At 36.5% G+C, this 14,379-nt stretch overlaps 1 protein-coding gene across 1 annotated transcript in view; it reads left to right on the top strand.

The window, feature by feature from the left end:
- Window positions 1–14,379, top strand: part of ADAM7 (ADAM metallopeptidase domain 7) — a 47,769-nt gene that overhangs the window by 17,697 nt on the left and 15,693 nt on the right. The window contains 8 exon segments of the mRNA XM_019941396.1: window positions 2,570–2,638; window positions 5,414–5,583; window positions 7,622–7,713; window positions 9,211–9,343; window positions 10,187–10,361; window positions 11,802–11,891; window positions 12,918–13,113; window positions 13,520–13,622. Of these exon segments, the coding sequence (XP_019796955.1) occupies window positions 2,570–2,638; window positions 5,414–5,583; window positions 7,622–7,713; window positions 9,211–9,343; window positions 10,187–10,361; window positions 11,802–11,891; window positions 12,918–13,113; window positions 13,520–13,622 (1,028 nt within the window).

Here is a 14,379-nt window from a genome sequence, read left to right as displayed (position 1 = left end):
CATCTTACAGCAGAGTATAAAAAGATATACAACAACAACAAAAAACATGGTTACAGGGTAAGAAGGGTTGTTTTTTACATCTCTATTAGAAAATTTTAGGCTAAGCAGGGAAAAAATTCAACAAAAATAGAAAAGATTTAAACCACATAAATATAGGTTTGATCTAATCAATTGATGGATGTATACTGCAACCAGAAAAAAGACAATATGTATTCATTTCAAGTTCAAACAAAACATTTTCAAGAATTAAACTGACATTTTGCCACAAAGGAAGTAAAACAGATAGGAAAGATATATATGGAGAAGATCACCGCTTTTTTTTAACCACAACCAAACTGGAAGGTATAACAAAAAAATTGTTAAACTAGACTACAAAACGAAAATTGATTTGGAAACTAAAAGAAAAATACATTGCCAAATATTAATTGACTAAACAAGTCAAATCTGAAAGTATGAAATATTTATAATAGCAAAAAGAAAACATTAGTTGAGATAAATTTTTCTAGATGCAGGTGGCATAACAGTAATTAGAAGGACATTTATAGACAAACATTTATATTAAAAAAGAAAGAAATTTAATGAATTAAGAGTCTAACTGGAAAAGTTAGAACATAAACACAGAATAAAACCAAAAAAGAGAAGGAAAAATAATTTTAAGAATGAGTAAAATTGATAAAAAGCACAAGACAAAAAGAAACAAAGTCAAATGCTAGTCCCTTGGAAAGATAAATGAAATAGAGGAACTTCTGACAATACTTATTAAGACAAAAATAGAAGTACAAATAAAATTAGGAATGAAAGAAAAACATAACTATAAATATAGGAAAGGTTATATGTATATCATTAAAAAATATATGTACAACCTTGTGCCAATAAATTTATGAGTAGAAGAATGTAGTACAATGTTAAGAAGCTGACTTGAGAAGAAATAGGAAACTCCAAAAAGAATGTTACATAGTTTTAAAGTTAAACAAGTAGTCCACAATCTACTGACAAATAACTAGGCTCAGATGAGTTTAAAGACAAATTTTACCAAAATTTATTGTAACAGAAAACCCCATTTTTTATACACTGTTTTCAAGAATAGGAAACATTCTTCACACATTTCATAGTTATTATAACGTTCATATTAGTTATCTACTGCTGTGTAACAAACTACCCAAAACTTAGTGTGGGTCATTTATACAGTTGCAGTAATCTGGTGTTTCCACTGGGCTGGCTGGATGGTGTAACCTGGCCTTAGCCACTTGTCTGGTACATAGTGTTGGGTTTGGCCCACGTGTCCCAAGTAGACAAGCCCGTTCTTCTGGTATTATAGCTGGGCATCAAAACATCATGAGAGACCAGGCTTCAATGTACAAGAGCTTTTCAAGCTTCTGCTTATAGGACACTTATAAATGTCTTATTAACTAAAGTCATATGGCCAAGTCTAGAATCAATGGTTGAGGGAACCACACATCGGTGCAGATACCCGGAAGAGTGATTCCTTAAGGGTCATTACCATAACAACCTATGATGATACTGATAACAAATCCAGACAAGAAAGTAAAATTATAAGCCAATCTCACTTACAAATACGACTGCAAATACCCTAAAAATATTTGCAAACCCAATCCAGCACATATCAAAAGAAAAAGTGTGCATAACAATGAAGGTTTACTCTAGTAATGCAATGGATTTGATGATTAAGAGGACATTTATGGGCCTATCAGGAATAGTTTCAGTAGAATAGTGGCATTTAAATCAATGAGTAGTAAGTTGAGGAGTGGGTAGGAAATGAAAATTAAAGGGATTCTAATGTAATATCTTTGGGGGTATTCAGATATTTAAGATAACAGGCGAGCAATGGAATGTTAACTATAGGATAATTGCAGCATTCAGAAAAGGCATTTTTTAAATTATTATTATAAAAGAAGCTTGACCACTTGCATGTATCTCTACGGGATACCTTATGTTATTATTAAGTGTATTTTATTAGGTCTAAACTGATAATGTTGAGAACAAGTACAAATAGGGAATCCATTTGTAAGAAGAGAACAACATAGAAAATTAGCTGGAGCAGGAAACTGCTTTGTCTTCTTAGCCTTTTCCTGGAGAGAAAGGAGGGGAAACCACAATTTCTTGTCCCTCTCCATCCTATCCCTGGCTCCAGGTCCTTGATTACATGCTCCTTAGTTTGTAGCCACCATGGATACAGGAGTGCAGACAAAGTTGTTTTTTGCAATATAATGGTTGCTGTGGAGCTTTAGTAAGTTTTGTTATGAATATGGACTCTAAAGCACACTTATCAGTTGGTTTAATAAATCAACGTAATGTAATATATTTAATGTGAAGAGGGAACAGAGTCATAAAGAAAACCTTAAAGTAGTGCCAAGGTGAAGCATGACTTTTGAAACTGCTATATCTAGTTACTTTATATAAAACATGTTATTTCTGCATAAGTTGCCCAGATATTTTAGCCCTCTGGAAGGAAAGCCAATGAATTTTTTTCTTCGAAATATCTCATGATGTTGAATTTTTATTCAACTCCTATGATTAATGAGTATTGATTTGATGTCTATATTTCCAGTATCGCAAGAATAATCACCCTAACAAACTGAGGAATCGAGTTTGGGGAACGGTCAATTTTGTCAACATGGTAAGATTTGATACAGTCTGAATCAAGCCAAAAACACAAATGGAAAGAAACTTTTAGGATAGATCTCTGCTGGATTTTTGTAGTAATACTGATATTAAGACAGCCCAAAACATAACAGTTCACCAAGTAGTCTAGCAAAATTCCATTGAAAAAAAAATCACAGCAACAAATGCATCATAGCCCTAAGTTTTTGGTTTTCTAAGTAAATGACACTTAATATTTACATAAGTTTCAAATATTGGTCACTATCACAAAATTTATAAAGCAATGTACAAAGATTTGAATACCCATCATGAGTAGATCAAATCCACTATTTTAAATCACTCTTCCATGACCTCTGCATAGCAAAAAGTCTTTCAAGCTATAATTTATTGCCCATGTTTAGACAGAGAAATCAGGGGAAATATTTCTGTAAAATTCGCTAAAATGATTAATTCGTCTAACATGAAATGAACTAGTATCCTGTCAAAGAAGCAAGACTGTGAATTATACACATCTTTTTAAAGCTGACTCCTTCCGACCAGCTCCATTACCAGGATAAAGAGGCCCCAAAGAAAGACACTGTAAGAAATCGCTCCTTTAGATCAGTGGTTTTTGCATTCACCAGCTGAAGGACATTTGATCTTTTTCTAGTTTTTCACTAGGATGTTTGGGGCCTGAATCAGACCTGAGTGCACTGAATTCCCAGGGTAGATGAGGCCACCAGTTTTGCTCCGCAGACGGGGGAAGCCACGGGCTGAACTCTGTTCAAGTTCCGCAGTTGAATGGGCTATGTAGCGTCTCACAGTGAGGGTCCCTGGTCAGACAGGCTGAAGTCTATATTCAGCAATGAGCGGGGCTGCAAATTAAATTCCCTGCTTGGGCACAGCAGGAGAAGCAGCCCTGAAACTGGTAAAGCTCTTTGTTTGCTGCCTTAACTCAAGCTGACCCCAAGTTTCCCAGCTGAATAGGAGTACTGGCTTTGCTTGCAGACTACTGGCTCTGTCTGCCCTTATCTCAGCTTGAGCACCGCTGGGATGCATATCTTTCAGGTGTTCTCACCAGCCCTTCGGGTCAGATGGGGCTGGAAAACAGTCTCCACAGTGCGCGGGGCTGTCTCAGCCCCCTAGCATGGGCAGGAGGCGGAGGAATTGCTTCAGGGTACTCTCAATTTCCCAAACAGGACTGGAGGGGCTGAGAGCTACCATTAGCCTTGGATATAAATGAATCCCTTTCCTGGGCATAGTGGGGAGCTCCCACACCCAGTACTGGCTTTGCTCTGGGGGTGATCTCAAGTGCTGCTTCTCCTGTTTCTTATATCTTGCAATTGTCTTTATTACTCCTCTAACACTGACCCAAATATAAGACTCTAACTCTCTCCTTGGGGTCCCATCTCCAAGATTGTTGCACATTGCTGAACTTTTACTAAAGATTTTCAGTTCAGACTGGGGGCTCATACCACAAACAATTTAAAGTAGCACAGTCTAAAAGTCCTTGACTCTTCCCGTCATATCTCTTCTTACTGGCCCTTTATCCTCCACACTCATTATTTCACTGCATCCTTTCTCACTTTACTTTCATGTCTTCACCTCTTTTGTCTCAGAAATTCCAAAGTTCTTTCTCAACAACCTTCCAAATATGTATATCCAAACCCATCCAAGCATTCTGTAGATAAAATATGGCTTTATTTTATAGGATATTTTTTCACTAGAAGAGAATACATCCATAGAATAACAAATATTGTTCCCATTTGCACTTGAATCCAGTTTTATGGACCTAAAGCCCACCCACGAATGTAGAGAATTCAAAGGTTAAAAAAATTATCTTGCTTGGTGGGACCTAATTCATAAGGTTTATTCCACAATACGATCAGAGCCAAAAGGAATGGACATCTAGTTAGGTTTGAGATCATGATTTAACTAAAGGTCGGCTTGGTGCTTTGTGACAGCCTGGAGGGGTGGGATAAGGAGGGTGGGAGGGAGGGAGACGCAAGAGGGAAGAGATATGGGAACATATGTATATGTATAACTGATTCACTTTGTTATAAAGCAGAAACTAACACACCATTGTAAAGCAATTATACCCCAATAAAGATGTTAAAAAAAAAAAAGTTTATGAGAACCATAGTTCTCACGGTTATGAAATGACTTAAACTCTTAAACTCTTTTGTCGTGGCATCAAAGTACCTATCAACTAGGTGTTTACAAAAGCAGATGGGAGTAGGGGTGAGAATCCTTGGGCTACAACTATTTCTGTCTGTTTTGAGGCTTTGAGCAATCCCCAATAAGATTTCTTACACAACAAAGTAGTTCCAAAAATCAAACATGGGGAACAAACATGAAAGCTAAGCTATGGGTTTTTGAAAACAGTATCAACTTTCTAATCTGCTACAGAACAAACTCATGACCTAAGTAGAGAGATGAATAAAGAACATTCATTCCATTATGTGCCACTGTTCATAAATTCATATTTTCAGGTCAGGTATAATCTCAGAGCTTTAGTAAATTATTTATTTTAGACATATCCTGAGCCCAGTGTATGTAAGGATTATAATAGTTCAAGGAGAATCAGGTGTTTTTGGTCAAGTTTCTTTGTTGGTCACGGCAATTCACCCAGTATTCTGGACGATTCAACTCTACATTCTGCTTCAATACAACTGTTTGTAAAATGAGGTCTAAACTTTTGCTTATGTACTTCACACATTAAAATTACTTTTTTTAATGTAAAGGAATATAGCCATGATAAAGGATCCTTCTGCAACTTGACATTGTGAAAAATTATTTCTCCTTTGAACAGATTTATAAAACCTTGGACATTCAAGTGACATTAGTTGGCCTTGAAATATGGACAAATGGAGACAAAATAGGTATAGATTCTAAAATAGAAACGACCTTATTACGTTTTTCGGCTTGGCAAGAAATAATCCTTTAAAAGAGGAAGAATTTTGATCATGTTATGTTACTCAGGTATGTCGCTGCTCTATTTTCCTGCACATCTTAGGTGGATTATTAAAAAAGAAAACAAAACAAATAAACCAAAATACTTTTTAAAGCAGCTGATTTTTGGATAAAAGCCACAGGAACAAAAATGTTATGTGTAGCTATACAGAACATTTCCAGGTGAGCTTGTAAATAACCTTTCTTCCTAATAATGATTAATATCAGAAATGAAAACCCTGAAATATTCATGTTGCTGGGCAGAGTTGAAAATGTCATTAGGTAAGCAAAGCACCCTTAGAATCCATTTACTTTACTTATCAGCATCCAATTTGAACTCTCTTCAGCCTTCCACGCCATGCCATTTCAACACTGCACCGAAACCCACCTTTCTGAGAAAGCACTTCATTTTCTGGACATTTTCCCTCAACAGAGTGTGCACATCCAGACCAGCTCTTCAAGAGCATCTATACTTAAGATAACAGATTATTAATCTGATAAATTAAACCTGCCACAGCTTTAATGTTCCTAAGTAAAGGGTTGGATTTTTCTGTAATACTAGGTCATTAATTCCTTAAAAGGGGGGCTATTTTTACCACTTTGTCATTCAAAATACCTAGTACACTATTCAGCCTATAGGAAAATGATAAATTATGGTGGAACTGATCTGACATCAACTTTGTGTTTCACATAGTCCTGTCACCATAAGGAATGTTAAATTAGGGAAGAACAAATTTGAAGCAGTGGAGTCTTTTAGCATCTCTTTTGATGTCCTTAAAGCTACTATATAAGAGTGGTATCCACTTTAACTATTTCATCTACCTATATTACCAGTATTTCTCCTAAAGTCTACAAACATAGCCTGCAAATATGCTTTCTATCGTTATCTAAATGTTAACTTTCAGTCTGAACTGAGAACTGTGAAGCTTCCAATGCCCATAGTCAGAGGTCAGGTTCAGCCCTTTGGCAGACTGATGAGTGAACCAGACCTCCAAATATCATTTCTGATTTTCATATCCAGGATGGTCCACAACACATATCTCCAGGGGAGTAGTGGTTGGGTTCAGATATTCACGTACTACTGTGCCCCAAAATTATGGAGATACAGTAAAATATTATCATGACCTTCACAGCAGGCAAGATTAGCTCTATTTGCCTATTCCTTGGATGTATGTCTTAAAATACTTAATAAATTAGCCTAGGAAAATTAACTTGGTATAAGTAGACAATCTTTTACTTCCATGTGTGTCTCTTACTCTGAGCAGTAGCTTCACCACCAATAGTATGTCTACAAATAGAGATATGGGGGAGTGCTACTAAATGACTTTAAAATGTAGGGACAGAAACATATCAGTAGTGAAGAAAGAAATACAGCATATCTCCTTGATCAGAAAAGTTAAACACTGAAAGGGGTCATCTAGCCTGACTAGCTTTCTTGTATTTGAACCGTCTCTATTATACTCTACGTACGGCCCTTCAGCCTATGATAGTTCTTTTTAAAGTGGTCCAACTCTAAATATTCTTCTTGAAAGCATATGAAATTTGGCTCCCTTTAATATACACATGTACATCTGTCTTTTTAGATAACCCAGGAATAGACCTGTTTTCACATGACAAGTGTTTTAAATGTTTGATTATACTTATCAAATCCTCTATGAGTTTCTACGGTTGATTAATTTTTTTGTTTTAATTTTCCACCACGGCAAATTAATCGTGGTGTTGAGTCCATTCACTATGTTGCATTTTACCCTCTGAACACTTTAAACTTTTTTGGTCTTTTAAGTGGTGTTATCCAAAGTTGAGTGTAGGGCAAACTAAAGTCAAGTCAAATGGACTCTGACCTTATTATTATTTTTGGGGGGAAAGTACTCTTTTATGATTTCAACTCAAGACTACATTGACTTTCTCAATGCCTCTAAAATACCACAGGTTTAAAATGAGCTTCATATCAACCAAGGTCATCCTCAATTCCAGAACTCCAGTGCCAAGGCACTAGCATTGGGGGGGTTCACGGCACTTCAGTGTTTGTGTTAACTGAACTACGAGTTTATTTATATCTCGTTCATAGTGGAAAGTGGCTCTAAGCACATGCACAAGGAACTTCCTATTCAGGGGGTATATGCCTGCCCTATTATTCCTCCAGTGTCGTTAAGGTGGGCTGTGTTTTATTTATGTTGTATTACTTAATCAAAATGCTTACCTTAGATTTCTGTAATCTTCTGTGTCCTATTGAAAGGGACCATGTATGCATCCTGTCATACATTCCCACCAAAATGTCACGATGAAACTGTCATGTTTCCGTTATTAAATGGGAAATGTTTTATTAAAAACTATAGATAAATAATGAAGATAAACCAGTGTTTTCCGAGTTTATATGAATGTCATACACAAATTAACCTACAAAGATTAGGAAATCTCTTTTGCATATTAAATATAGTTATTTATAAGGACACGTGATGTACATAAAACTTGATGGCTGGTTTAGCAAGTAAGGATAATTGTTCTTATGTGGAAAATATCATACGTAGATGGCTTTACCATTCACTTTCAAAAAGCCTAAAACCTACATACTGCTGACTCCCCTTGTTTACCTGATCCTTTCCCAAGTCACTACACTTCTAGTAAATGCTGCCCAAATAACACTAAGACATTCTTTAAGATATCAAGGTTTGAAAGGAAAAAAAAAAAAAAAGGATATGCACAAAGACTATGAAAATACATTACAAAATTTGTTTAAAAAAAAAAGATATCAAGGTTTGGGTTGATTTCCTATAGTGTCTCTGCCTAATTGTTGTTATGCTTAAGCAAGTCTTGTAAGACCTTGAACTTAAAAGCCAGTACTTATTAAAATGGCTACCTGATTTATTATTCCTATGGTTCTTTTTATGATTACGCCTTTGCCCATGGTATTTTAGAAACAAAATTTTGCATAATAGAGTCAAATTAATCTAATATAGGCTGTCCACTCCAACTATGACAGTATAACCCATCCAGGACACATTTTAAATGTCATATGAGTAAGATGAAATCACCAAATTAGGGGTGTTTTACTTTTACAGTAACCTGATATCCCACCCCTCTTTGGAAATTTAATTTTTTTCATTAATATAGAGATTAAAACATGAAATAGAACTAAGAACAGAGATAACTATCAACTCTGTGTTGGATTTTACATTACTGATCTTCTGACTTTTTTCATAGTGGTAACTGCCTCTTCATGATTGTATAACATTATCGCCTAATGTGAGACTATAAATTGGAAACCCAAAACTCACATATTTTTATTTTTACTCCCTTTGAATATCTAATAATAGAAGACAATCAATAATGTTTATTTTATTGTGTAGGATTTTAATTAATAAATTTGAGCTATTTGTAAAAATGAGTCTATATAAAACCAACAATGACTGCACCAAAAAAAGAAAAAATTTCAAAGTGTTAGTGTTAGAGACATCCAAAAGGTTACTTGTCCAACCTCATTATATAACTGAAGAAACTAAGGTGCAAGAACGGAAGATAACTAAGTCCATGACCTCTTAGATAAAATACTAGTTAACCGGAAGCTAGAAACCAGCTCTCAACCACTAGTTCAAAGCTTTATGTACTGTAGTGTACTATCTTACAGAACTTTCTAATGCACATCTTTTTTGGCATCAGGATCTTTGACCTGTGACCTAAATGCCATTGCAAGCAGAATGGCACATCAGTTGGGGCATGACCTTGGGATGCGGCATGATGATTACCCATGTACCTGTACTTTGGGAAAATGCGTGATGGATAGTGATGGAAGGTGAGGCTTAAACAACATAGAGAATATATTTCAATATTGGGGGAGTGGCTTTGAGTAAAACTCAATATTGTAGGGACATATGGTTATTATCTGGAATTTTCCTGATATCTCCTGGGTAAGAACTCAGTAACTGATATCTAATTTTACATCATTATCTACATAATTAGTAATATTTTGGGGGGACCATAACATCCCACTCAAACGTATCCAAGACTTTAAAAGTCCATCTGTATCCAATCATTGTATCAATAATAATAACAAAGGAGTCAAAACAAAAGGAAGATGGAAGGGAGGCAAGTTTCAGCTTAAAAAGAAATATATCACATTCCTAAGATGTGTAAGAGCGTACTATATATTAATAGTTTGTTTCAGAAAATGTTTATAGAGAACTACTTTGCGCCAGGCACTGTGTTAACTAGTGCTTATTTTTAAAAACTTTGAACACGAGTCAGTCCCTGTATTGAGAAGCTTGTATTCTTGCATGGATGGTAGGCAAATATATAGATTATTTCAAGTGGGGCAAATAAAAAGTGATATGGGAGCAGCAGGCACAATTGGTCGGAACCATGGGCTTCAGGAAGGATATTCTGGAGGATATATAGTCTGAGTATTTTCACTAAAATAGTATGTGTTGGCTGTGTTTCAATAAGACATTTTCTATAATAAAGAGCCCAGCTACTACTCTGCTGTAACAGTGAGACAAGAGTAAAAAAGGTAAATGGACCTTGAGTCTATCATTTACGTATGTTTTTTTGTTCTAAATTCTTCACAGAACTTTCATAGCTGTTCTACCACTATGCATTGATATGATTAATCTTTATTTTTAACTCGTCCTACCTCTAGCATTCCTGCACTAAAATTCAGTAAATGCAGCAAAACCCAGTACCAGCAATATCTCAAGGATTACAAGCCAACGTGCATGTTCAATATTCCATTTTCTGATAAGTTAAGTGATTATCCATATTGTGGAAACAAGAGGTTGGACGACGGAGAAGAGTGTGATTGTGGCCCTGTTCAGGTATTTGCAAATGATGTTGCCTTTACATTTACAAAGTGTAACCTCAGCTAGAATCTAGACAGGGATGTAGCCATTAATCAACCATGGTAATTCTTGTAAAGCTTTAAAAACTGTGCTTTAAAAAAAAAAAATGGAAACAAGTTGTTGGTGCAGCCTCAATGCGAGGCTTCTTACCAAGTCATGTAATGATCTTGCTGGAGATTCAAAGCATCACATTAGCCTGGTTTATACATTAATTGGCTCCTCTTGTGAGAAGGGCTCATAGGTGTCGTTAAGTCTGATCTCTCATGCACGGTAGGAATCTGTTCTACAAAATCCCTCACAGTCAGTCAATCGAGTTTTACTCAGGGTCTTATGAGGTTAGTCTATATCCCTGTTGACCAGTTCACATTATTAGAAAAGTTAATTGAGCAGAAACCTTCTAAACTTACACATATTCATTGCAGTCTCTGGTACATTTAGAATAAGCCTTGGAGGCATATTTTAAATTAATTCTTATTCTGCTTTTCTCTAACATAGGAGCTTTTTCTTTCAAGAGGTCATCATATAGGTATGTGTCCTAGATAATGACTTCTCACATTATCAAGTGCTCATAAATCACCTGGGCATGTTGTTAAAGTGTGGATTCTGATTCAGTAGGTCTGGAGTGGAACTGAGATCCTATTCCTACCAACCTGCAAGGTTGTCTAAGGCCGCCGGTCCAAGGACCACATTTTAAGTAGCTATTTTCTAGACACTGCACAATTCAAAATTCACTCTGGCTATGAAGAGACTCCAAGATCAGAGCAGAGGCAGCGAAGGTCCAGAGGTTACAGCTTCTATTTTTCAAATGTCTCAGATTAAATGGAAAGAGAATCCTAACTTTGGAAAGTGATGCTTTTGCCTATGTGCATTTTTTGGAATAGTCCTACAGTTTCATTCCAACACTTGAAGTACCTTACATGACAGGATGCAGACAATATTTTGCAGTCTTAACTTTGTTTCAGCAGATAGGGTCTAAGTGTCCACCCTGTTATTATTATCTAACGATGCATTTTGTTAAAAGTTCAGCCATAAATATTTAGCATCTTGAGGACAATATAAAATCAGAAGTTGTATTATCTCACACCCAACATTTAGCATGAGAAGCAGCAGGACTCTTCCAGAGAACAGAAGTCATCAGGAGAATGGAAGGTCACAAACTCCGGGCTTTGTATGCTACCAGTGAGAATCATTAGCTGTGGAGTACTGAAGAGCACAAGGGAAGGAAACAAAGTAAAAGTCCCAAACACCAGTTGCACGCAGTAGTCTTTGTATACATATCATAGTCAAGGACCATGTATTGGATTTAACTCTGAAAAACAATTATGGCTAAATTGCATAGAAGCACCACAAATTAACTCTTCAAACAGGAGCCAAACTACAAACTGCTTCTAATTTTTCATTTTTGATTATTGCCAGGAATGCACTAATCCTTGCTGTGAGGCACACAAATGTATGTTGAAGCCAGGATTTAGTTGTGCAGAAGGAGAATGCTGTGAATCTCGACAGGTAAGATCCTTTGCTAGGACTGGGTTTCTCTGTTTTCAGTTTATTAAGTATACATAGAACCAAAGAGTCGTCTGGCCACTGAATGACCTTCCACCACTAATCCCAGATTGGAGCTAAGATTGCTCGTACCCAGTACAGCCTCTTCTGAGATGCTCAGACTTCTAAATACTAAGCAGTGTTATGGTCTGGGGAGTGGAGAAGCAGGTAAGCAGTGCTTGGACTTTTAGGAGTGGAGTTATACGGCTAACATGATTCTTGCTTTTTTTGTCGATCATTACCAACCTATTTGACCTCAGCTGAGGGGGAAAATGGCATCCCAACAACAGTGAACTGAAAGGGAAAAGGGTTATCCTGGAATTGGAAAGTGACAGTGACTAGTAGCTGGAGATATATTCCTAGGAAAGATGACCAAAAGTCCAAATGCCTCTGTCTAAGGGTTTATTGACACTTATTTCACGCCACTAGATTGCGAACTGACAAAGGAAAGGAAGTGTGTTTTATTCATCTCCAAGTTTTTCCAAAACCCAGCACAAATTAAATGCATATTGAATGGCTGAATGAGAGAGAATATTTCCATGTCGTGCCCTCCAGCAGTGAGAGCCTGGGTATGTTTTTAGTTCATCTGAAAAGATCTGATTTATTGGGAGTGGTGATTCCTCATTAGAGTCAGGCGTTCCCAGCTGCGCGTGTACGGTGGGGTGGGGTGTGAGAAAGGCATGTACTAAAGGGATGAAGAAGGCAAGATGAACAAAACATATGCTTCATTTCTCCATTTTATGTCCATTCCAACTCTTCTCAGTGCTGCTCTAATACCAAATTTCAAAAACACCAACTTGTCGTTCCTAAAATCACATAAAAACCAAGAATGCTAATAATTCTCAGTGGAGTGGAGAGGGAAGTCATGATCCATCCTTAAAACTTTTTTAGATAAATTAAATGGGTCAACCTCCTTACTTCCTCCTACTTACTGAACCTTTCCTAACCTATGGATGTCCAAGATTCAATCTATTCATTTTTCTTCAACAGTTGAAAAAAGCAGCGTCTATATGCAGACCAGCAAAAGATGAGTGTGATTTTCCTGAGATGTGTACTGGCCACTCTTCCGGGTGTCCTAAGGACCAATTCCAAATAAATGGATTTCCTTGCAAGAATGCAAAAGGCTACTGCTTCATGGGGAATTGTCCCACCCGGGATGATCAGTGCTCTGAAGTGTTTGATAAAGGCGAGAGACAATTACAGTGAATGATTGATAAAGATAACAGCCGTTATTTCTGTTACTGTCCCTTAGGAATCTGGGGACAAGATTGGAGATAATGCCATTTGTGGCAGGTATTACCTGGCACCTTTCTGAATAATACCTTTCATATTCATTGACTTTACCTCTAATATTAATTGACTAGCTCGGTATGTGGGTTAAGGTATGTTTCTTTCTTTTTTATATTCATATTCCTTCCTAAAATATCCTCCCGAGGCAATAGGATAGTTTTTAAGTTATTTAGTTGTCCCATTCTGCTTCACTGCTACATGACACTGAAATTTCAATTATATTAGAAAAGTAAGGCATTTTATGATTTGTCATATTCATGCTTTCAATGTTTTACTTTTATCATACCATTTTTGGGTCCCAGAGGCAAAAGACAGTTCTGATATCTGCTACAAGATGAATAAAATTGGAAATAAATTTGGATACTGCAAACACACGAAACACGTATTAATTCCTTGTGAAGAAAAGTACGTGCCCTCTCAGAGTGTTTTGCAAAATCAGAACAGCTCTTGTTCTGACAGCTGCCAGCCTGTTTTTACTGAGGAGATTAGGAAGAAAGGGAAGCAAGAAGGGAGAGAGCACACATCCCTGATGGAATTAACAGGCATTTATGTTCTGTATTTTGTAACTGAAAGTCATGGAACACAAGGAGGAAAGATGGGAAAGATTTAAGATTCTTAGGAAGAAAGGGAGGAAAAGAAGCTACAAAAAAAAGAGAGAAAGAAGCAAACAGAAGGAGGGCGAAAATAAGTAGAAAAGGGGAGAAGAGGAAAAAAGAAGGAAAGCCATCAGAAGAAAGAAAGGTAGACGCTGAAGTTGAAGACAGAATGGGACAATTGGATGTTAGATCTGATTTTTAAAAAGCATGTGCTGACCCCCACTTCTGGGTTTGTTTCTGACATTTGGCAAGGCTTTCTGTGTGCCCCCAAACAGGATCTGGACTGAAAACAACAATAATAAAAACCTAGAATCAAGTTCAACTTTGCTTCTAAATATAATCCTAAAAATGGGCAGTAGCTTAACTTCTCTCACTTCCAATTGCGGCCTAATCTGTAGGGGGGGGTTATAATGATAGCAACTTCATAGATTTGTTGTGAGAATCAACTGATGTGCTCCACGCAAGAAAGAGTAAGAAGGAAATCTTAATATCCTGATTCAAGTTATGCTAATTCAAATTACTAATAAGAAATATTCTCCTGTAAACTTGAGCTAATATTGCTTTAT

This window comes from Tursiops truncatus, chromosome 6 (genome assembly GCF_011762595.2).
Source record: "Tursiops truncatus isolate mTurTru1 chromosome 6, mTurTru1.mat.Y, whole genome shotgun sequence".
Lineage (NCBI taxonomy): Eukaryota > Metazoa > Chordata > Mammalia > Artiodactyla > Delphinidae > Tursiops > Tursiops truncatus.
The sequence above is the reverse complement of the archived record's forward strand: the minus strand, read 5'-3'. Positions and strand labels throughout refer to the sequence as shown.